The sequence below is a fragment of the Ursus arctos genome, unplaced genomic scaffold (assembly GCF_023065955.2).
Source record: "Ursus arctos isolate Adak ecotype North America unplaced genomic scaffold, UrsArc2.0 scaffold_23, whole genome shotgun sequence".
NCBI lineage: Eukaryota > Metazoa > Chordata > Mammalia > Carnivora > Ursidae > Ursus > Ursus arctos.
This window is the reverse complement of record NW_026622908.1, coordinates 41,344,820-41,366,243: the sequence shown is the minus strand read 5'-3', so window position 1 is coordinate 41,366,243 and position 21,424 is coordinate 41,344,820. Positions and strand designations below refer to the sequence as shown.

At 53.5% G+C, this 21,424-nt stretch overlaps 1 protein-coding gene and 1 non-coding gene across 3 annotated transcripts; both read right to left on the bottom strand.

The window, feature by feature from the left end:
- Positions 1-14: 14 nt before the first annotated feature.
- Positions 15-10,892, bottom strand: SNX15 (sorting nexin 15). Of its 2 annotated transcripts, none has more exons than XM_057317466.1 (8): positions 10,667-10,892; positions 5,557-5,659; positions 5,255-5,392; positions 4,060-4,175; positions 3,799-3,946; positions 3,338-3,481; positions 1,063-1,320; positions 15-767 (listed from the first exon to the last, which is right to left on the bottom strand). In XM_057317466.1, exons 1-8 carry the CDS (start codon positions 10,763-10,765, stop codon positions 661-663), a joined length of 1,113 nt encoding a protein of 370 aa, XP_057173449.1. In that variant the 5' UTR covers positions 10,766-10,892; the 3' UTR covers positions 15-660. The 2 variants fall into 2 exon arrangements, with proteins under 2 accessions (XP_057173449.1, XP_026339064.1); XM_026483279.4 differs by having other exon boundaries at positions 5,255-5,375; positions 5,624-5,659; positions 10,667-10,891.
- On the bottom strand, positions 5,897-6,004 carry LOC113244209 (U6 spliceosomal RNA). The gene has a single exon (XR_003312318.1). It is a non-coding gene; the product is annotated as a U6 spliceosomal RNA (small nuclear RNA).
- Positions 10,893-21,424: the final 10,532 nt, after the last annotated feature.

Here is a 21,424-nt window from a genome sequence, read left to right as displayed (position 1 = left end):
GTGAATGAGTCCGATTGTTTCCAACAGAATTTTATTTTTAATACTTAGATTTCATGTAATTTTCATGTCACAGAATACTATTCTTTTGACTTTTTTTAACTATTAAAAAATGTAAAAACAATTCTACCTCATGGGCCTTACAAAAAAGGGCCCTGGGCAAGATGTGACTGCAGTGGGAAGTAGGATGCAGGAGGTATCTTACTTAGTTTGCAGACCCCTGTTCTAGATGGGTCAACCGCTAGTTTAGGACCAGGGGTGCTGCCCACACAAGACGGACAGGCAGCATCAGAAGTGTTTTGTCCCGGGCCGCCTGGGTGGCTCAGTCAGTTAAGAGTCTGCCTTCGGCCCAGGTCATGAGAGCCTGCTTCTCCCTCTCCTCCTTGCTCGTGCTCTCTCTCTCACTATCCCGCTCTCAAATAAATCTTAAAAAATAATAATAATAATTAAAAAAAAAAAAAAAGAAGTGTTTTGTCCTGATTCCAAAGTGGTAGGTGTGGTCAAGGAGCTTTGAATCATTATTTGTCTCATTCTTGGTCCAGTTACATACAGAAATGACCCCTAGCGTTACAAGACCAGGATATCAGGCCAGGCCCCAGGGAGAGTAAAAGGGAGTCGCTGGCAGTGCTGGAGCTAGAGCCCTGGGTACGGGTTCACGCCCTCTCAGCAGGGGAGTTGGGACAGGTGCAGGTGCAGGATTTCTTCTGCCCTCTTCAGGTACTCGGCGGCCTTCTTCTTCACACCCTCCCGGCGGGCAGGTGATGGGTCACCTGGGAACAGAGAATGGCTCAGCTGAGATCCCTGGTTTCAGAACCCCTGGTCTAGCCCCTTACAGTTCACAGAGCATGAACATGTGTCTTTCCCCACCTCCCGGGGACTCAGATTTATGCTCCTCATTTTACAAATACGAAAACTGAGGTCACAAGAGGTAAAGAAACTGCCCAAGGTTACACGGTTGGTCAGTGATGAGCAATTCTGATCCTTGACTTGTCTTTCACTTTCCCTTCCCTTCACTCCACCGTCCGAGACTCTAGGCCTGACCTCCCACCTTGCAGCCGTACTCACCAGGAACGCCCTGTAGCAGGACGTGCACGCCGTCCCGGTAGCCCTGCAGAGCCGCAGCGTAGGCACCTGCCTTCTCATCCCGCAGAGCCTGGGTGATGAGCTCTGTGGCTTGGCTCAGATAGGCAGGGGCCGGCCGGCCTTCCTCGTCCTCTTCCTCCTCCTGCCCTCCAGGCTCCCAGGGTTCCTGGTCCAACCTTTCAGACTCTGCCTCCATCGCCGCCAGCTCACCCACATGGATGGGACTGGGGCCTGCACCTTCTACGATCAGATACGGACGACTCAGGCCAAACTGCCCTCCGTTTCCCAGGGCCTGCGGCCCATCCCCAGACCTTTCTTGCCCCGCAAAGTACCAAGCTGCCCCTGGTGGAGGGAAGCAGTCTCTGAGCAATTCGAAAGCCACTCATGAATAACAGACTAGCCATGATCGATTTAACGGTGGAGCTCCTGTGATTTTGTAAAGAACCTTCCTGATTCTTTCTCTAGGTACATATTAACATGAGTTTGTGAGGTCTGGGTCACTGGGCCTACTTTCCTCCTGACTACGGCTGATCTTTTGTAGTAGATCCAAACCCAAGAATTCCCTCCGCAAAACTGAACTGAAGGATGCTAGACCAACTAAGCCAGGCCAAGGGCAGAAACGCTCCAAACCTTGGAATGTCAGAATAATAGATTCAGAGCATCTCAGCTCTTCAACTTCAGCTGAGGACCCACCTATGAAGACAGTGGGGGGCGGGCATCCTCACATTCCGGAGAGAAGGTCTCATTCTAAACCCCAGGACTGGCCAAAAGGGGGACAAACATCCCCTCTGCAGCTTATACAAGAGAAGGCTAGAGATTTGGTCCATCTTTGGTGAAAAGGCCTTTGGAGGGAAGGTACCAGAACAGGAAGCCATGGCACACTAGTGGCCTAGAGAGGGAAGGGTGGGCAGGTCTCTAATCCCATCCCAGTGACCCCGTGAGGAGACTGGGGGCCTCCTGCAGGCAGGGAAGATGACCTCTCACTTCCCAGCTGGACATACAGCCCTTCCTGTGTTGCTCACGGAGCAGAGGGCAGAAGAGCTCTTGGGAGGCCCTAACGTGAGTACGAGAGTTCGATGCATGTGTTGAAGAGAGAGACCAGCGCCAGCTGCTTGCTGGGGGATTCTGACGCTGAGGGACTTGCTGGAGGCGCCCACAACAGGGGGGCAAGGAGATGAGGCAGCAGCTAAGCAAACTGTATTTCCAGGCTCTGGCTCAGCAAGAGCTCGGGAGTTTTCTTATGGGCCGAGGGAATGTCTGATGGGAGCTACGTTCTAGGAGTCTTGACAGGCTCCTGGCCACTGGGCACGCCAGTGACCGCGCCCCCACTTTCCCCCTAATCCCTTCTTCCCCAAGCCAGCCGTGGAGGGGCTGAAGGAGCAGGGATGGCAGGAAGCAGAAGTAGAAGAGGAAAGAGTTCTCCTCCCAGGCGCACAGGGCGGTGGTGTGCAGCAGGGTAACTGGTGGAAGACTAAGGTCCCAATTTGGGTCGGACCCGGGGTGAGTGAACCCCAATGCCTGAAATCGATCACGAAGCTGAGGGTCTGCCCAGCAGGTCACCAAAGGGCCAAGAAGAAGGCCAACAAAATGGGCTTAAAAAGATGGGAGGACTCCAAACTGAAACCCTCTCATCATGAGGATCCTGAAGCAGATCAGCCGTTCCGACAGCCCAGCGGGAGGAACAGACCTTGAGAATGAAAGGGGCCACTGTCCCAGAGCCTGGGACTCTCAGCTCCAGGACCCAGACCTCCATGGGAAGAGGCGGGGGGCTTCCCCCTTCCATGGCGGGTCTGGGATGCCCCCACATGCCCGGGCCTCCCGTGGGAGGGCCTCCTGTGCTGCTCTCTGAGCCCAAGCCTCACGGCCCTGCCCAACAGGCCTCTCCTGCTTTTAGGATCTGCAGTGCGACCCCGAGCCGGCCAGGAAACCCCAGCTTGGGCTCCCAACGGACGGAACTCAAATCCTCCCAAGCCAGTGTGACCCCTGCCTGTTCCAAAGCTCTCTCAGGGAGAAGAGCCACCTCTCCCTGAGGAGATCTCCCCTTCCTTCCTCCGAGGTTGCTCACTGTCCAGCGGCACCCAGCTCGCAAACCCTGGCACCGGGCGCCTGCTTCCAGTGCTAAGGCTGCCAACTGCCCACGGTGGGGCGACTTTCTGGGATTTACAAAGGCACTACACACGCTAGTCGGTGGCTCTGCCCCCCCTCCTTGCCCCTACCTCAGCTTCTCCCCCACCCCCCGCTTGTCCCAGCTTGTTACCTTCCCTGGAGAAAGGGTCGAAGAGGGCAAGCTCAGCCTCTGTGAGGGGGCCTCGGGCAGGGGAACTGGACGCTTCCTCGGTACTCCCACAGTTAAAGAGGAGATCCAGGGCCTCCTGGGCAGGGCTGGAGGGTGGGGGATCCGCTGCGGAATAAATCATTGGGGACCTTCATGCCTGTCCTTATCATTTCCCAGCTTTCAAAATGCAATTCCCCTCTCACTAACTCCTGTGGCACCCAAGGGCATAGACGAGCCCCCTCTTCGTAAGGGTTGTACCCCTTTTACAGACTAAGAAACTACAGCCTAGACAAGGAAAATGGCCCGCTGAGAGCGTCTCAGCACGTTACTGGTAGAGGAGCTGGGACACGCCGCAGAACTTTTACTAAGCTCGCTGAGGAGGTGTGTGCCCTCCACCACCCCCACACCCCCCAGCCCCGGCTCCCTCTCCAACCCCCATGTACCTGGCACCTCCACTTCCTCAAGGCCTCTCCTCTCTGCAGGGAGCGGCTGGGGCAACCAGGGCTCCTCAGGGGGCGGTGTGGGGATCAGAGGGGGTGGCAGGATGTGCAGGTGTCTGGACAAGTCGGAGGGCCGGGTCACCTCCCCACCCTGCAGGAGAGAAGACAGGGACGGAGTGGCGTGGGGGGGTGTCTCAGGGTACAGCCCAGTGGGCAGGTAGGCTTCCCAGGAGCTGGGGACGAGGGACAAGCACGGACACGTACCCGGAAGAACTCCTTGAGCTGGGGGCTGTTGTTGAGCGCAGGGATGTGCACAGTGAAGCGAAGCAAGTCCTCGGCCCCCTTCCGCCGCTCTTCGATCACTGAGGCCTCGAACCGGCCTGCAGCCCCCCAGGACGAGGGGTGGGGAGAGAAGCAGTGATCTACACGGGTCACTTTCCTGCTTCCTCCGGAGAGGATCCCAGCAACCAGCTGCTCTCCTCCCCAGTCTGCCAGCAATCTTCCCTGGCTCCTCCCGGGAGGGGGGGGGGAGGGGGCTGGGGTGCTTGCAAGCAGGGACCAAGCTCCCTAGTCCAGTCCTCCAGGTACCAGACGTTTATGGAGCACCTACTAACGTGCTCGGTTCAGAAGGGGAATGGGAGGGAAGCAAGGTGTCTGCTCTCATGGATTCACGTCCTAGACAGGGGAGGCGGTGGGCAACCATCAAGAAACAAGATCATTTCAGATGTTCCTGATGTAATGGAGAAGTGACTTGCCCAAGGTCACACAGCAAGTAGCTCCTTTTTCACAGTCTCCCTGCTCTGTTCTAGGTATGCTGCGGAATGAGCTAACTCTGACCTAGTAGCTGGCTACACGGCCCCCAGCCTGGCGTCACCGGCCGGCAGCAACCCTTCGCCTTGTGTGAAAGAGTATCTCACGTGAGTCTAGAGACCCAAATAACAGATCGGTCCTGCCCACCAGCAACACATCATGAGCGGCGTGTGCGGTTACTAGTTTTCTTGTAGCCACGTTAAACGGAAACAGGTCAACTCAACTTTAATAATATATTCCACTTAACCCGGTATATCCAAAATAGTCTCCCTGGCACCTGTGATCAATATATAAATTATCGCCACGGTTCACCATCTATTTCACTGTGTGTTCGACCCATACGGCTGCTGCTTTGAACAGCGCAGGGCTGGAGGCGACACCAGCTCCCGGGGAGGATTCTGGTTCTGCCACTTACAGCCAAGCCCCTTTATGACCCTGAGCCTCAGCTGCCCTGTCCTGAAAATGGGGCTAAGGAAGACGGAATGCTGAAGGGCTCCACACACACTGAAGGCTAGGCTGCTCTGAGCCTCAGTTCCCCCACGTGTGAAATGAGGCTGTCTCTAAGGGCTGGGGGTGTTGGCCCCCCATCCAGCCCCCACCAGCAGGGGTCCCCTCCATCTCTGGCCTGAATGCCTAGATCAGCACTCACCGAACACCTGGGCGCGGGGAAAGGCCGGGAACTCCTCTAGGCGGCGGAAGAGGTTGCGGTGGGTGTAGGCCAGGTCCCCGTGCAGCTTGCGGAAGTCGCTGTACCGCTTCCAGACCACCACCTGCCAGGGACACAAGCCTTGACCCCGGCTGGCAATGGTGATGGTGGAAACAGGCTTCCCCCCTCCCCAGCCTGGGCCAGCGCCTGCGTGCTTGCATGCGTGCGTGCCCGTGTGCCTGTGTGCGTGCGTGCGTGCGTGGCTTGGGGCACAGCAGCTGCTCCTCCCAGGGCCGAGGAGTTACCAGTTGTTCCTTTGCTGCTCCTGCATCTGGAACTGGGGAATGGTCCCCTTCCTCCCAGGAGCCTCACCTCTTTGACATCCTCTGGGTCCCTCTTTGAGATGAACTGAGGAAGAGAGGCAAGAACCAGGTGAGACCAGAGACTGACATCCGACACCCCATCGCCCAGTAAAATCCAGAGATGCCCCAGGTGCCTCCCAGCCCTCGTCAAAGGGGCAGTGGCCTTTGGCCGTTGGCCGCTGGTATCAAGGTGTCCTGGCTTCACCAGCAGTTTTTCTATCATGTGCTGGTTTCTTCATCTGCCAGATGGGAGGATCCCATCCAGACCCCTTGGTCCTCAGCCCAACTTTTATCCCCGTTCTTCACGAATCTGCGTGTCACCCTAGCACAGGGGCTGCGCTAATCCTCTCTGTATCATTCCAGTTTTGTATGTGTGCTGCCGAAGCCAGCACTGTCTCACTTCACTCGAAGGGCCAAGGCCCGGCATCTCCTTCTGAAACCAAAGAACCTCCAGTCTTCTGAAGAATGAGGTTCTGTCCCAGGAGCCACTCCTTCCTTCAGTGAGAAAGTCTCTGTGGGGCTGCGGGAGAAAGCAACCCTGGGGTTGCGACCCGGGGAAGAGCAGAATGGGTCTGAGCTGGAAAGAAGGCTCTGTACTCACTATGGTATATTCGTAATAATTAGAAAATAACATTCTCCAGTGTGGACTACTTTATAGTTTTCCAAACATCTCCTCTTAATTGTCCTAGATCCGGAGGTGGCAGATACAATTAACACGCCCATTGACCAGATGAGGAAGTGGAGGCGCAGAGAGGGGACGTGACCTGTGCAAGATCGCACAGCACGTTTTGCAAATGATCTATCTGATAACGAGCTGATATCCAAAATATATAAAGAACTCCTACTCAACACCAAAAACCCAAAATAATCCAATTTAAAAATGAGCAGAGGGGGTGCCCAGGTGGCTCAGTCGGTTGAGTGTGGGTCTCTTGATTTCGGCTCAGGTCATGATCTCAGGGTCATAAGACTGAGCTCCATGCAGGGCTCCATGCTGGGCGTGGAGCCTGCTTAAGATTCTCTGTCTCTCCCACTCTCTCTGTCTCCCCCACTGGCTCGTGGAAGGAAGGAAAGGAGAGGGAGAGGACAGGACGAACACTGGTAAAGGTAACTCAATAAATATATATTAAAAAAAAAGGGCAGAGGACCTGAATAGAATTTCTCCCAAGAAGATACACAGATAAGCAACAAACACATGAAAAGATGCTTCACATCACTAAGCACCAGGGAAATGTAAATCAAAGCCACAATGAGCTTTCGCCTCCCACCAGTCAGAACAAAAAGGTAAGAAATAACAAGTGCTGGTGAAACCGTAGAGAAAAGAGAACCCTCGCGCAGTGTTGGTGGGAATGTAAATCAGAGCATCACTGTGGACAACAGTGTGGGATTTACTAAAAAGTTAATAATAGAAATACCACTGGACCCAGTAATTCCACTTCTGGGGTACTTACCCAAAGAAAACAAAACCACTAATTCAAAAAGATACATGCACCCTGATGTCCACTGCAGCATTATTTACAACAGCCAAGACATGGAAGCGGTCTAAGTGTCCATCAATAGGTGAATGGATAAACAAAATGTCGTAGATCTATACCACGGAATATTACTCGGCCGTAAAAAAGAACGAAATCTTGTCATTTGTGACAAGACAGATGGACTGAGAAGGTATTATGCTACATGAAATAAGGTGGACAGAGAAAGACAAATACCACATGATTTCACTTATATATAGAATGTAAACAAAATAAATAAAACCAGAGACAGATTCCTAAAGACAGAGAATAAACTGGCGGTTGCCAGAGGGGAGGTGGATGGAGGGGTAAGTGACATAGACGAGGCGGATTAAGAGGTACAAACTTCCAGTTGTACAGTAAATAAGTCAGAGGGATGAAAAGTACAATACAGGGAATATAGTCACTAATATTGCAATAACTTTGTGTGGCGACCGAGGGTCAACTACACTCACCATAGTCAGCACTTCATAATGAACATAAATGTCGAATCGCTACGTTGTGCACCTGAAACTAACATATTATTGTATGTCAACTATACCTCAGTTAAAAGTTTTTTAAAAAAGTCACAAACCAAGTAAGAGGGACTGTTAGGGCTGAAACCCTGGCCGTTCCTTTTCACAATAGACTCAGCCTGAAATATCTTGGGTAAAAGAAACTAGATTTAAAAACTGTTGAGGAATATATATCCCTGACAAAGGAGTCCTATCCAGAATATATAAAGAACTATAGATGAATACTAAAAAGTCAAACAATTCAACTTTTAAAATTGGGCAAAATATTTGAGCAGGTACCTCCCACAAAAGGTATCTGAATGGCCAATCAGATTATGAGAATATGCTCGACATCATCAGTCGTCAGAGAAATGCAAACTACACTCCAGTGAGATAGCACGCGACCCATCCACCTAAAATGCCAAAAACTGAAGGTGCTGATGATACCAAGTGCTGGTGAGAATGGGAGTATAAAACGATACTTTGGAAAGTACCGCTTTGGAAAACCGGTTCTTCTTCTTCTTCTTTTTTTAATGATTTTATTTTTAAATAATCTCTACACCCAATGTGAGACTGGAACTCACGATCCCGAGATCAAGAGTCACACATTCCACCGACTGAGCCGGCTAGGTGCCCCTGACGTTGGTATTTTAAAGAGATGACCTAGATAAAAGAACCTGGAAAGGACCAGGTCGCACAATTACATTTCAGAGGCACAAGGACAAGCCTTTGGAGATAAATAGGGAATTGGGATTGGTTTAGGGATTGGTAAAAAAGACTGGCAGATTTTGAATTTTCTGGAGCCACACCTGAGTCCTGTGAAGATTCAAGGTGTAAAACAAGGACAGCTGTTTTTAATTCCTCAGGGAGTTGGCTTGCCACCTAAAAGACATCAAAAGACTGACACACCCATCTATGTTGGAAAGTTTTTCTGTCCTTTTGGGTACATTTAGCAGAGGGGTGAAGCCCCCAAAAAAAAAAAGTTCTAATCAGGTCTCAATATCAACCACCAACCTGGCCAACTTCCAACCACAGAGCTACGTGAACACTCTTCTAAATATTTTGTCAGTTTCAGCTAGGACCAACAGCAAACAGCGCCCCGGAACAACTACACATGTAGCTATCAAATGACCCAGCAATTCCGCTCTTAGGTACATACCAAGAAAAAATGGGTGTACATGTCCATAAAAAGACTTGTACATGAATGTTCATACAATTCTACTTGTAACAACTACAAAATGTTTTAGACACAACCCAAATGTCCAACAACAGGAGAATGAATAAAGAAATGGTGGTATATTTCTACAGGGGACTACGATCACATAGCAATAAAAAAGAACACACTACTTACACATGCAACAGGGATGAATTCCAAAAACATTACATAGAGAGTGAAAAAGGCCAGACACAAGCGAGTATTTTCTGTGTCATGATTTCATTCGGATGAGGTTCAACAGACAAAACTAATCTACAGTGACAGAAGTCAGGACAGTGGTTACTTCTGTGAGAGAACTATAGATTGGAAAAATAAGAGAGTCTCTGGGGTGAGGAGAATGTCTGTCTCCTGATCTGAGCATTACCTGCGCAGATACATACATAGGTAAAAATTACCGAGCTCTGTACGCTTATATAAATGACGTCTCAGTGTAAACAATTTACAAGGGGAAACAACGAAAAACTGAGGAATCCCAGCAAGTGACTTGCGGAACTGTGTGTAAATAATAGACTAGATACTCATATCTGCTTTTAAATGTAGGGTTTACCTGCAAGGACAAATAAGGAACTGGAAGCATTGGTTGTCAACAAGATGGCAGACGAATGGGGATGGTAAAGGAGGGAAAACTATTTCTCTTTCAAAGTTATTAAAGATTTTATTTATTTATTCGACAGGAAAGAGACAGCCAGTGAGAGAGGGAACACAAGCAGGGGGAGTGGGAGAGGAAGAAGCAGGCTCATAGCGGAGGAGCCTGATGTGGGGCTCGATCCCATAACGCTGGGATCACGCCCTGAGCCGGAGGCAGACGCTTAACCGCTGCGCCACCCAGGCGCCCCTCTCTTTCAAAGTTATAAAAACATATCGAAGTTATGCACGTTACTTGCTTACAAATCAACAGAAAGATTTTATAGGAAAAGGGTACAGACCCTTCCCACCCCCCAGTCTGGTCTTCCTAGGGACTATCTCTGTGTGTGTGTGTGTGTGTGTGTGTGTGTGTGTGTGTGTTGGGGGGGGCAAGGGAAAGACATAAAAGATATGGGAAAATTTTTAAACATCTAGGATTCTGCACTTAAATCACTTTGGAAGTGTCTTTGTGGGTTTGCTTCCCTTTAACAACTAATGCACAGTTTAAGAGTTGCCTAGTTTAAAATTCTAAAGGTACAAAACAACTTACAGTGAAAAGTCTTCCCCAACCAGTTCTCCTATATCATTCTACAGATATTCTTTTATACTCTTTCTGTTTTTAAATTCTTCACATAGCTTCCCCCATGTATCTATAAAATCTGCTTCTAACGTTGTTACTGCTTCCTAATCAACTTCGGTCTTTCTCTGCTGACTTCCAGCTGTGACTGAAGCTAGAGACTTACTCTTGAAAATTTCTCTTGAGCTGTATGAATTTTTAAAGTCATAGTTTTTTTTTTAATTAAAAATTAAACTTTTAAAAAGGGCTTTTATGTAAATATCAAACAAACCAGATAACACAAATTACTCCAAGAGATTGGAGAACTAACTAATATTTGGACTGAGCCAGAGTTTTCGTGTTAACTTAAATAAATTCACAGCCTGCTCTGCAGGCACCACACGTTGGGCGTGGGAACCCACCCCTCCCACTCCGAGAACTGCCGTCCACGCCCTTTTAAAAGGACAGCGCCCTCCCAGGGCCGCACCCCCTGATGGCTAAAGAAGTAAACGAAGCCCCCTTCGGCAACCTCCCCTTAAAGGGAAATCCATTTCTGTCGTCTAAAAAGGGAGCGTCCAGCAGTGCCTTGCCTTAAGGTAAAACACTGCCCCGCTCCTGTTAAAAGGGTAAAGGTCCCTACCGGGCCCCACCTCACCTGCGCGGTCACTTTATACTCAGTGTAGCCCTTGGGGTGGGTCCGGGGGTCGGAGACTGTGTAGTGCCGCAGGAAGTCGTCCTTCGCCTGGCGGGACATGGCAACCGAGCCGGAGTGGAGCTGACCGCCGGCTTCGGCCTCCCCCACGCCGCCCCCGCCCCTCCGGGTCAGTCTCCGCCAGCCACGGCCTCTCCGGAGCCTGCGCCCTCCAGCCTCGGGCCCAGGGAGCTGGTCGCAAGTGACGGCGCAGTTCTCGGCCTCGGCGTTTGGCCAGGGAGCGTCTAAAAAGTTCTCGGTGGCTGGTAAAGCGTGAACTAGGTGATTTAAGAGTTAAGGACTGGGGAGGCTGATCACTGGGCTCCGAGCAGTGTTCAAGCCCGCCCCATCCAACGTGTCTAAACGACTTCTTTTCTGCTTCCCAGTACCTTTCTCTCATCCCCTCCCCCCAACTTTTATTGTGTTCAGCGTGCCAGATGTGGCCAAATCATTTCCCTGTCTCCCTCCATCGGATTCGCTAATTCATGTTTTCTGCAAGGGTAGGGGAAGCAAAAAGAACTCCAGAGAAGCGGGATGGCTTCACAGGTTTTGAAGTCACACTTCTTACCAGCTGTATGAGTTTCCTTTAACCTAAGTTTCTCATCTCTAGGGTGTTGATAGTGTTTATAATAGGGGATGTTTATGATAGAATCTACTTCAGAGGATGATGCTTTTTTCCCCTTCTTGGTCTGCCCAGCATCCCGCCCCCAACGTCTCTGTTAGCACCATATCTTTGTTTGGAGGTAGTTCTCTTTAGGTGTAGCCCTTCAGCCTCCTACCCCAGAATCCAAAGATGCCAGTGTTGGGCTGGCCGAGAAAAAGGGGCCAAGACACCCAAGATAACCGACTCTCCCGCCAAGATTTAAATCAAAACCTAGGCAGGAAACCGAAACCTGTCCTACCGACTTTCCTCACCCCCCAGCAGTACCCAATGAAAACCCTCGCTGCCTTGCCCTGGGCACGACTTCTCCAACTCACTGCTCTTTCCTGAGTTGCGGAACCTCGCCCGAGGGTGCTTGCAATAAAGTTCATCCCTTGAACCCTGTTTGCCTTGCGGTCTTGATTTCATTGGCGATGAGAAAAAAACTAACATTTGGTGCAGAAACCCGGGAGGAGATCGAGCCCCTGCTTCGGCACGGAGGCTCTCTCCTCCTCTCAAGCGGACTGGGACCCCTCTCTCCCTCTCTAAACATCTCTCGGAACTTGCTGTGGTGAGTGTTCCCTGGTCCCCGATCCTCCTCCGGCACACCCTGTCCTAATCGCGGCCGCGTCAGGGCGAGCCGCCCCCCTCCGGCCACCTGGTGGCCCTCATAGTTCCGGAGGAATCGGGAGACGTCCCCATTCCGGGCTACTACCCTCCCCTCCGAACCGCGACTCAGCACACGGACGAAGGGACGCCTTCCTCCGTGCCCTGGGTTGATAGGCGAAGGGGCCATGGGAACCTCCCATTCCAAATTTGACCCTAAAACGCCCCTGGGCTGTCTCCTGGACAATCTTCGAACCCTAAAATTGGATCAGGACCTACGAGGCGATGCTTCATACATTACTGTACTGTCGCTTGGCCCCAATGTCAATTGGACAACCAATCACAATGGCCCCCCGAAGGCACCTTCCATTATCAGGTGCTCGTGGATCTTGACAACCTCTGTAGACGCCAAGGCAAATAGTCCGAGGTCCCCTGTGTCCAGGCTTTCTGGGCCTTAGCTCTCAGCCTTCACTATGCTCCCGCTGCTCAACCTCTCAGGCCCTCCTCGCCCTCTCTCCCCCTCCAACCCTTCCGCCTACTGCTCCCAAGGACCCTGATCCACCCTCTCTCTCTCCTCTCTCTGAACCTCCTGAGAACCTCTCGGCCGCCCCTCCCCCCCCCCCCGTAAGGACCCCCCTCGTACCTCCACCCCCCCTTACCATCCCGTTCCTCAGCCGCCTGTATCCCCTAATCCTCCGCAGACCCCAGAGCCGTCCCCAGCTCCGGCTACTCCAACGGCTCCTGAAGTTCTACCCCTCCGGACCACCACCGAGCCCCGCTCACCCCCACTCTCTCTCTTCACCTCCCATCTCCACTCATACCCGTCCCGGAATCCTTCCCCCGACCTGGTTTGTCCCCTGAGGGAGGTCGCCGGGGACGAGGGGGTCGTCGGAGTCCATGCACCCTTCTCCCTGCAGGACCTCTCCCAAATCGAAAAGCGCCTGGGCTCTTTTTCAGCCAACCCAGATAATTTCATCAAAGAATTTCAATATCTGGCCCAGGCCTATGACCTTAGCCGGCATGACTTACATATTGTCCAGACCACCACCCTCACCACCGAGGAGAGGGAACGTATCCAGGCTGCCGCCCGAGAGCATGCCGACCAGGTTCATCTTACCGACGCCACCGTGTCAGCCGTCGCTCAGGCGGTCCCAGCCGTGGAACCAGGCTGGGACTATCAGAACGGACAAGATGGCCACAACGCCGCCACCGCCACCGCATGGTCCAGTGCCTCATCGCCGGGATGAGGGCGGCCTCCAATAAAGCTGTACATTATGATAAGATCAGGGAAATCGTTCAGACCCCTGACGAGAACCCCGCTGTATTCCTTAACCGGCTAACCGAGGCCTTGACCCAATTCACCCGTCTAGATCCGTCCTCTCCGGCGGGGGCCACGGTCCCAGCCACTCTATCTCCCAGTTGGCACCAGATATTCGGAAAAAATTTAAGAAGGCCGAGGAGGGCCCCCAGACCCCCATTTCCGACCTGGCGAAAATGGCATTTAAGGTCTTTAATTCCCAAGAGGAGGCGGCTGAGCTTAAACGGCAGGCCAGGCTCCAGCAGAAGGTTCAGCTGCAGACCCAGGCCTTGGTAGCGGCCCTGCGGCCAGCCGGCTCCGGGAGCCAGCAGAGGGGGGCAGCCAACCGTACCCCACCGGGGGCATGCTTCAAATGCGGAGCTGAGGGACACTGGGCTCGTCAATGTCCCAACCCAAAGGCGCCCACCCAACCGTGTCCTCAATGCCACATGATGGGGCATTGGAAATCGGACTGCCCTAACCTCAGGGGATCCTTGGCGCCTCTACGCGGGGGCAACCCCGAGACGGTAAGTCCGGCCTTCCAGCTACTCGGGTTGGAGGACGACTGACGGAGCCCAGACTCGGACACCCCTCTCACCCAGGCCGAGCCCAGGGTTATGCTCCAGGTAGCGGGTAAGTCCATCTCCTTTCTGCTGGACACAGGGGCTACCTACTCAGTTCTGCCATCCTACTCGGGACCTACGCGAATCTCACTGGTCACTGTCACGTGGATCGATGGGACCTCCTCCTCTCCCAGGGTGACCCTTCCCCGTACTTGCAGCCTGGATGGTTTCCCCTTCTCCCACTCCTTCCTCGTAATTCCCTCTTGTCCGGTCCCCCTGCTGGGAAGGGATATCCTCCAAAAACTGCAGGCCACCATTCGTCTCTCTCCCTCCCCCTCGACCTCAGAATGCCTCGTCTTACCCCTCCTTCCTGCCCATCCGACCCCCGCCCCAGATAACCTTCCTGCAGTGGATCCCCAGGTCTGGAACACCTCTAAACCCATCATTGCATCCCACCATGCCCCTGTTAAAATGCAGCTAAAAGATAACTCCAAGTTCCCCTCCCGAGCACAGTTTCCCATTTCCCTGACTCACCGTCAGGGTCTCAAGCCTATCATAGACCGGCTGAGATGGCAGGGGCTCCTGATCCCCATCAGCTCCCCCTGTAACACCCCTATCCTGCCAGTCCGTAAACCCTCGGGGGCCTACCGACTGGTGCAGGACCTGCGGCTCATTAATGAGGCTGTAGTCCCGCTTCATCCGGTCGTCCCCAACCCTTATACCCTATTGTCTCATGTCCCGTCTAACACTTCTCACTTTACTGTATTAGACTTAAAGGATGCCTTCTTTACTATCCCCCTGCACCCTGACTCCTACTTCCTCTTTGCCTTTACCTGGGAGGACCCGGACACACATGTCTCCGGGCAGCTGACCTGGACAGTCCTGCCTCAGGGATTCTGAGACAGTCCGCATATTTTTGGTCAGGCGTTGGCCACTGACCTGCAGCAGTGTGCCCTTAAGGCCAGTACCCTGCTACAATATGTGGACGATCTCCTCCTCTGCAGCCCCTCTCTCTCCTTATCCCAGGAAGACACCTCTACTGTACTCAATTTCCTGGGGGGCAAAGGGTACCGGGTCACCCCTTCAAAGGCCCAACTGTGCACCCCCTCAGTCACGTAGCTGGGTATCTTCCTGACTCCCACCTCTAAGTCCCTTACCGGGGACCGCATCCACCTCCTCCGGGAACTCCAGCCTCCTCAAACTGCGGAGGAAATTCTCTCCTTTCTTGGGCTTGTAGGCTTTTTCAGACATTGGATTCCAAATTTCTTGATCCTGGCCCGACCTTTATACCAAGTGGCCAAGGAGACCCCCCAGGGTCCTCTCACTGACCCCACTTCAGTCCGGCACTTGTTCTCCAAGCTGCGGGACTACCTCACCGCCGGACCAGTCCTGGCGCTACCTGACCGCTCTAAACCCTTCCACCTGTTCACCGATGAGCGCTCCGGCTCAGCCACTGGCCTCCTAGCCCAACCAGCGGGGCCCACATACAGGGCCGTGGCCTACCTATCTAAACAGTTAGACACCACCACCCGAGGATGGCAGCCCTGCCTCCGAGCACTGGCGGCCGCCGCCTCTCTGAGCAAGGAGGCCCTCAAACTTACTCTGGGACAGTCCCTCGTAGTCTACTCTCCCCACTGACTCATGGATCTCCTCAGCCACCGATCCCTGGCCCAGTTAACCCCCTCCCGCCTGCAACTGTACCATCTGCTATTCGTTGAAAATCTGCAAATTTCCCTCTCTGCCTCCCCTCGCTTAAATCTTGCTACTTTTTTTGCCTGCACCCTCGCTCACCCCTGAACCCACTCATTCCTGCCTGCAACTCCTGGAGGACCTCACTCCCTCTCACCCAGGGCTCTCTGATCAGCCGTTGCCTAACCCTGACCGCGTGCTCTTCGTGGACAGCAGCTCCCTCCTGGCCTTGGACGGCCAAAGACATGCCACCTATGCTGTAGTCACCTCGGAGGCAGTAATAGAAACAGCTCCCCTTCCTATCGGGACCACCTCCCAGAAGGCTGAGCTTATAGCTCTCACCCGGGCGCTACACCTGTCTAAGGGACAGCGAGTCACTATATACACGGACTCCAAGTACGCCTATCTCATAACTCACACCCACTCCGTCCTTTGGCAGGAGCGGGGGTTCCTGACCACCAAGGGCACTCCTATAGTTAACGGGCCTCTCATTGCCAAATTACTCGAGGCCCTTAGCTTGCCCACCGAGGTAGCAGTAGTCCACTGCCACGGCCACCGGACCTCCAAGGACCCGGTCTCCCAAGGCAATAACAGGGCAGACTTAGTGGCCAGGCAAACGGCCCTGAACACCTCTTTGGCTCCGATCTTCTTCCTCAACACCCCCCACCGGCCTTCTTACTCTGAAAAGGAGGTGCAAACCCTCCAAGGCCTAGTGGGAAAACCGGAGACAAGGGATGAATCTACATCCAGAATAAAATTGCCCTGCCGGAAAACATAGCTCACACCCTAATCACAGACATTCACCAGTCTCTCCACATTGGCCCAAAGGCCCTCCACCAGTTCCTGCAACCTCTTTTTCACCACCCTTCCTTATCTCGGGTAACTGAGACCGTTCACAGGGCCTGTAAAACCTGTTCGGCCGTAAATGCACAGGGCGGAATCCGCAGACCAGGGCCCAACCATCAACTCCGTGGCCATCAGCCAGGAGAAGACTGGCAACTGGACTTCACTCATATGCCCCGTCACAGAACCTTCCGATACCTGTCAACTCTGGTCGATACATTCACAGGCTGGATCGAGGCATATCCCACGGCCCGAGAGCGGATACAGTGGCCACAATTCTCATTGAGCACATCATTCCGAGATTCGGACTACCCCGAACTCTGCAGTCAGACAACGGACCTGCTTTCATCTCCCCCAACAGGTGGCAGAGAGTCTCAACATCACCTGGAAACTCCACATCCCCTACCACCCTCAATCGTCGGGTAAGGTAGAAAAAGCCAACGGGTTCCTCAAGGCACAGCTCACCAAACTGACCTTGGAAACCCGTCTTTCGTGGCCCACACTCTTGCCCCTGGCCCTCACCAGGCTTAGGGCAACCCCTCGCGGACCCTCAGGGTTGAGCCCATTTGAGCTGCTGTATGGCCGACCCTTCCTTATAAGCCATAACCTCCCAGCCATTCCCCCACCTCTCCTGTCCTACCTGCCTTACCTTCCCTCCTGCGGGCTCTCCTGAGGGCCCATGCTGATGCTGTCATCCCTGCCCCGAACGACCATGACCATAAGGAAGCCCCCTTTCAAGGGCTATTCCCAGGGGACCAGGTCCTCCTCAGAAATCTGCACCCAGGCTCCTTGCAGACACGATGGACAGGGCCTCATACTGTCATCCTTACCACCCCAACTGCGGCAAAACTGCTGGGGCACCAGGCGTGGGTACACATCAACAAACGGGCGCCTACAGGTAATGACTCGACCTCTCAGATGGTGGGCCCTACCAAACTTCGCTTGTACGGGCTCCTCCCTCTGGTTCTCCTGAGCCCCCTGACCCAAGCGACAGAATGTGAATGCATGCGTGGCAGCGGACGCACAAGGTACTTCCAGTCATTCACCCATATGCCTAGTAAATGCTGCGCAGGAAAGTCCCCATATACCTGCACATCTGTCCACGCCCCAGGAAGAACCTTCTGGATGTCTGACTTCACTGAAAGGTACAGTCACCCTTGCGACACTTACCCCAAGACGGGGAAGGTCTGCTGGACATATCTGGCCCAGATAGGACTCTCCGACGGAGGAGGGGTTCAGGACCAGGCCGGCCGTAACCAAAGCCGGCAAATAGTCAGGAGGTTACATGAGCAACACAAGCCCAGGCCTATTCCACCTACAAGGGAATCAGTCTCGACAGCATCCAGAAGGTTCCCACCACTGAGCAACTGACAGTGGTCCTTTTAAACTACAGCTATAACCTGTGGCGGAACGTCTCTCAGGACCGCGACTGCTGGATCTGTTTCCCCTTCTCTACTCTCTCTAACATTGTGGGGATACCCATTCCAACCCAGTGGCCCCTCCCCAATTCCACCATCGACAATAAGACAGTCCACATTGGACCCATTGGAGGGACCATACCAATCCTTAATCTTTCCTCCACCATCGACACCCTCACCCCTACACCCTCACCCCTTGCACCGCCAACATCACCTCCTCTCTTCCTTACTGCACTCCCTCGGGGGTGTTCCTCTCGTGCCCCAAGGGAATCTATCGCTGCCTGACTACTAATGACTCCCTAGACAGTGTATTTATCCTATATCCCCATCTACCAACATCTACTCCCATTCCCAACTCCTGTCCATACTATTCCCCCACCGCGGGGGGGGGGGGGGGGGGGGAGGGCGTATTCCTTCCCCTGCTGATAGGGGCGGGCTTAACCACTGGGGTGGCGATGGGAGCGGCTGGGCTTGGGACGTCAATAAATTTCTACTATAAACTCTCCCAAGCACTCAACGATGACATGGAACGGATCGCCGACTCCCTTACTGCCTTACAGACCCAGATCACCAGTTTAGCTGCCATTGCCCTACAAAACCGATGCGCCTTGGACCTCCTGACTGCCGAAAAGGGAGGAACCTGCCTCTACCTAAACGAGGAGTGCTGTTATTTTGTCAACCAGTCGGGTATAGTCACCTCCAAGATCCGGGAACTCAAGGACCGGATCTGAGCAAGGCGCCAAGACACCTCCATATGGGGCCTAGACCCCCATACCTGGGTAACGTGGCTTCTCCCTTTAGCGGGACCCCTCTGCTTAATCCTCCTGCTAATCTCGGTTGCCCCCTGCCTTATTCAGCATATACAGGAACGCTTGCGGGAAGTAACTCGGGTGTCAGTCAACCAACTGCTCCTATAGCCCATTCTCGCCTGCCCACCTCCGACTACCCCTATGATGACGCCCGACCGTCAGCAGGAAGTAGCCAGAATGGAGTCGACGCCCCCGATACCATTATATAAAACAAAAGGTCGGAATGTTGGGCTGGCCGAGAAAAAGGGGCCAAGACACCCAAGATGGCCGACTTTCCCGCCAAGATTTAAACCAAAACGTAGGCGGGAAACCGAAACCCGTCCTACTGACTTTCCCCACCCCCAGCAGTACCCAATAAAAACCCTCGCTGCGTCGCCCTGGGCTCTTTCCTGAGTCGCGGAACCTCGCCCGAGGGTGCTTGCAATAAAGTTCATCCCTTGAACCACGTTTGCCTTGCGGTCTTGATTTCATTGGCGACAAGAAAAAAACTAACAGCCAGCTCCTTTCCTTGCCCCAGGTCCTGGGTGGGGGTGGGGGACTCTCTCCTGAAGCCTGAATCTTGAGTTTCTTGAGTGAGGGACAGAGGGCCTGGCAAGGGGACCGGTTTGTTCCTGGTGTGCAGTGTTGGCTGCGGGTTTAGCTGCCCAGCCTCTGGACACGCTGCTTTCCAAACCTGGTGTCCGGCATCCTGAGACCTCCGTTGGGATGCTGTGAGTTCTTAGTATCCTTCCAAGAACCGTCCGTTCTGCTGAAGGCAGTTATGATGCATGTCTGGGGCAGACCGTTGAGGACAGCGACGGATACCACGACCGCCAGCTTGTGAAGCCTCAAAGTGGTAGTGTGGGTGAAGCACTCAAGGGCTCGTGGCCACTCTTACAGTGGACACTGTACGGCCGGTTTCCAGAAAGAGACAAAGCCAACTCCCAAATGAGACTCATGGAAGCTCAGACACAGGGTAGATTATCCAGGAGGTGTTTGGGAGGAGGCTTAGATGGGGTGGTGTCCCCTTGAACAACACACACCTCTAGGACCCCTTTTAGACATCACTTCTGCTCTCTCAAGCTCTCCTGGCAGGACTGGCCGTCTTCTTGCCCATCATTCCTTCCCCTCCCTGACCCTGCAGCTCCCAATTCTCTCTTCTCTTCTTTTGCTCTGTCCCCTCCAAGCCCATTCCTTTCTAGATCAGTTTGTGCCCCCCCCCCCCCCCCACTCCAACTCCACCATTTCCATCACCGGGAGAAGCAAACAGAAGAGCCCTCTTAGCTGGCAGGAGGCAAGAGGAAAGCTGCAAATACACAGCCGCCAGCCCGGCCCCCCACATTCCCACCCCCACCGGGCTGACCACAGGATGGAGGCTTGCTGCCACAGCTCAGACCCCCCCCCCCCATCCACAGGCCTTGGTAATGAGTATAACCTTGTTATTTCCTTGTCTTCAGCCATGCAGAAATCACATTTTAAATCAAGACTGCTGCTTCCTAGGGGCCCCCAGGAGGACTTGAACCCTGGGGTGATTCAGCCGGATCAGTGCATGGCTGAGTTCGTGTTGGTTGGGTGTGCTTGAGCTCCTGCCGGTTCAAATAATGAACATGATGGCTAACATTCTGCTTGCGACACACAAGACACCCACCCGTTTGGTCCTTGTCCCACCCTTAGCAGGTGGGCGCCTTATCTTTCCCCAGATGGGGACACCGAGGCACAAACGTGAGGCGCTTGCTCAGCATCATCCAGGGAGTGGGCTGGGCTTTGGCTCTGGAGCCTGGGTGGGTTCACTCACCACAGGGTTTGGGTAGCACGGGGACGACCGTGTCTGTCTTGAGCAGAGGACAGGGCAGGTGGTTTTAATTTTCCACACTGACGGACAGTTTATGTTCTAAGGTTGTCTTCTACCCAACATCGGTTTCCCTTCTTCCATCCTAACAGAGCCCAGATTTTGCACGTGTCTGTGTACCTCTCCAGGAAGGGATCCTGGTGCCAATCTAGGAGCAAATCTGTCTCTCCCTCGCCTTTTCCTTGGGAAAACTACTCTTTCCTCATTGGACACATTAGGCCTCCTCTCTGCCATCTGAGCTTTGAGCAGAGAGACAAAAACCTGGAATAGTACGGTGTAGCAGTTACATGTGCTGGGTCCAAATCCCAGCTCCCCGACTTCCTATAGCTGGCTGGCTTTGAGCAAGTCACGTAACCTCCCGCCCAGAGGCTCAGTTCCCCCATAGACGGGATCCGGAGAGTCCGTACTGCTTAGGGCTGTTCTCGGATGTGATGATAGCGGGGAGAGCTTCGAACAGAACCCGGCAGAGTTAGCTGCCACCGGTAGGACCAGAGCAGGGGGCCCTATGAAGACCCCCATCTGTCGGGCCACCTGCGGGGCCACCTGGCTTCAGACAGCGCCTTAGTCTTCAGAGAAGGACCCCTCCCTGCTCTGCTCAGTTAGCAAGCCCTGCTTGATGCGCATGTCCTTACACCCGAGTCCTCTCTCCTCCCCACTTCCCAAGAGCCCTTGAGCTTCATTTCTTGGTCAGGTCAGGTCACGTGGGTCCCTCTGCTTGAGCCAGCGCCGCCCACACATCTGTGTAGGTAGTCCACTGCCTGCGGGTTCCTGGCTACGGTGGGGAGTTGGGAGATGAAATGCTGCCCATATTCCATTCAGCAGATCATGAGCCCTGATGGGGGGCCTGGTCCCTTTTTCTTATTCACACTCTAAGGGCAGCAGTTGTTCTGGTAAACCGTCCACCCCCTTCCTCTACACAGAGAACTTCTACTTAGCCTTCGCGCCCAACGTGAATGTCACTTCCTCCGGGAAGCCTGCTTGGACTCTTCCAAATGGAATTAGTTGCTGCCCTGTCCTGTGCTTCTGTAA

Coding starts and splice junctions, on each gene's coding strand:
- SNX15 (XM_057317466.1), bottom strand. CDS start 10,765: ATGTCCCGCCAGGCGAAGGACGACTTCCTGCGGCACTACACAGTCTCC. Junction 4,176..5,254: donor TCCCCGCGCCCAGGTGTTCG/GTGAGTGCTGAT, acceptor GGGGGGCTGCAG/GCCGGTTCGAGGCCTCAGTG. Junction 768..1,062: donor CCTGCTACAGGGCGTTCCTG/GTGAGTACGGCT, acceptor CTCTGTTCCCAG/GTGACCCATCACCTGCCCGC.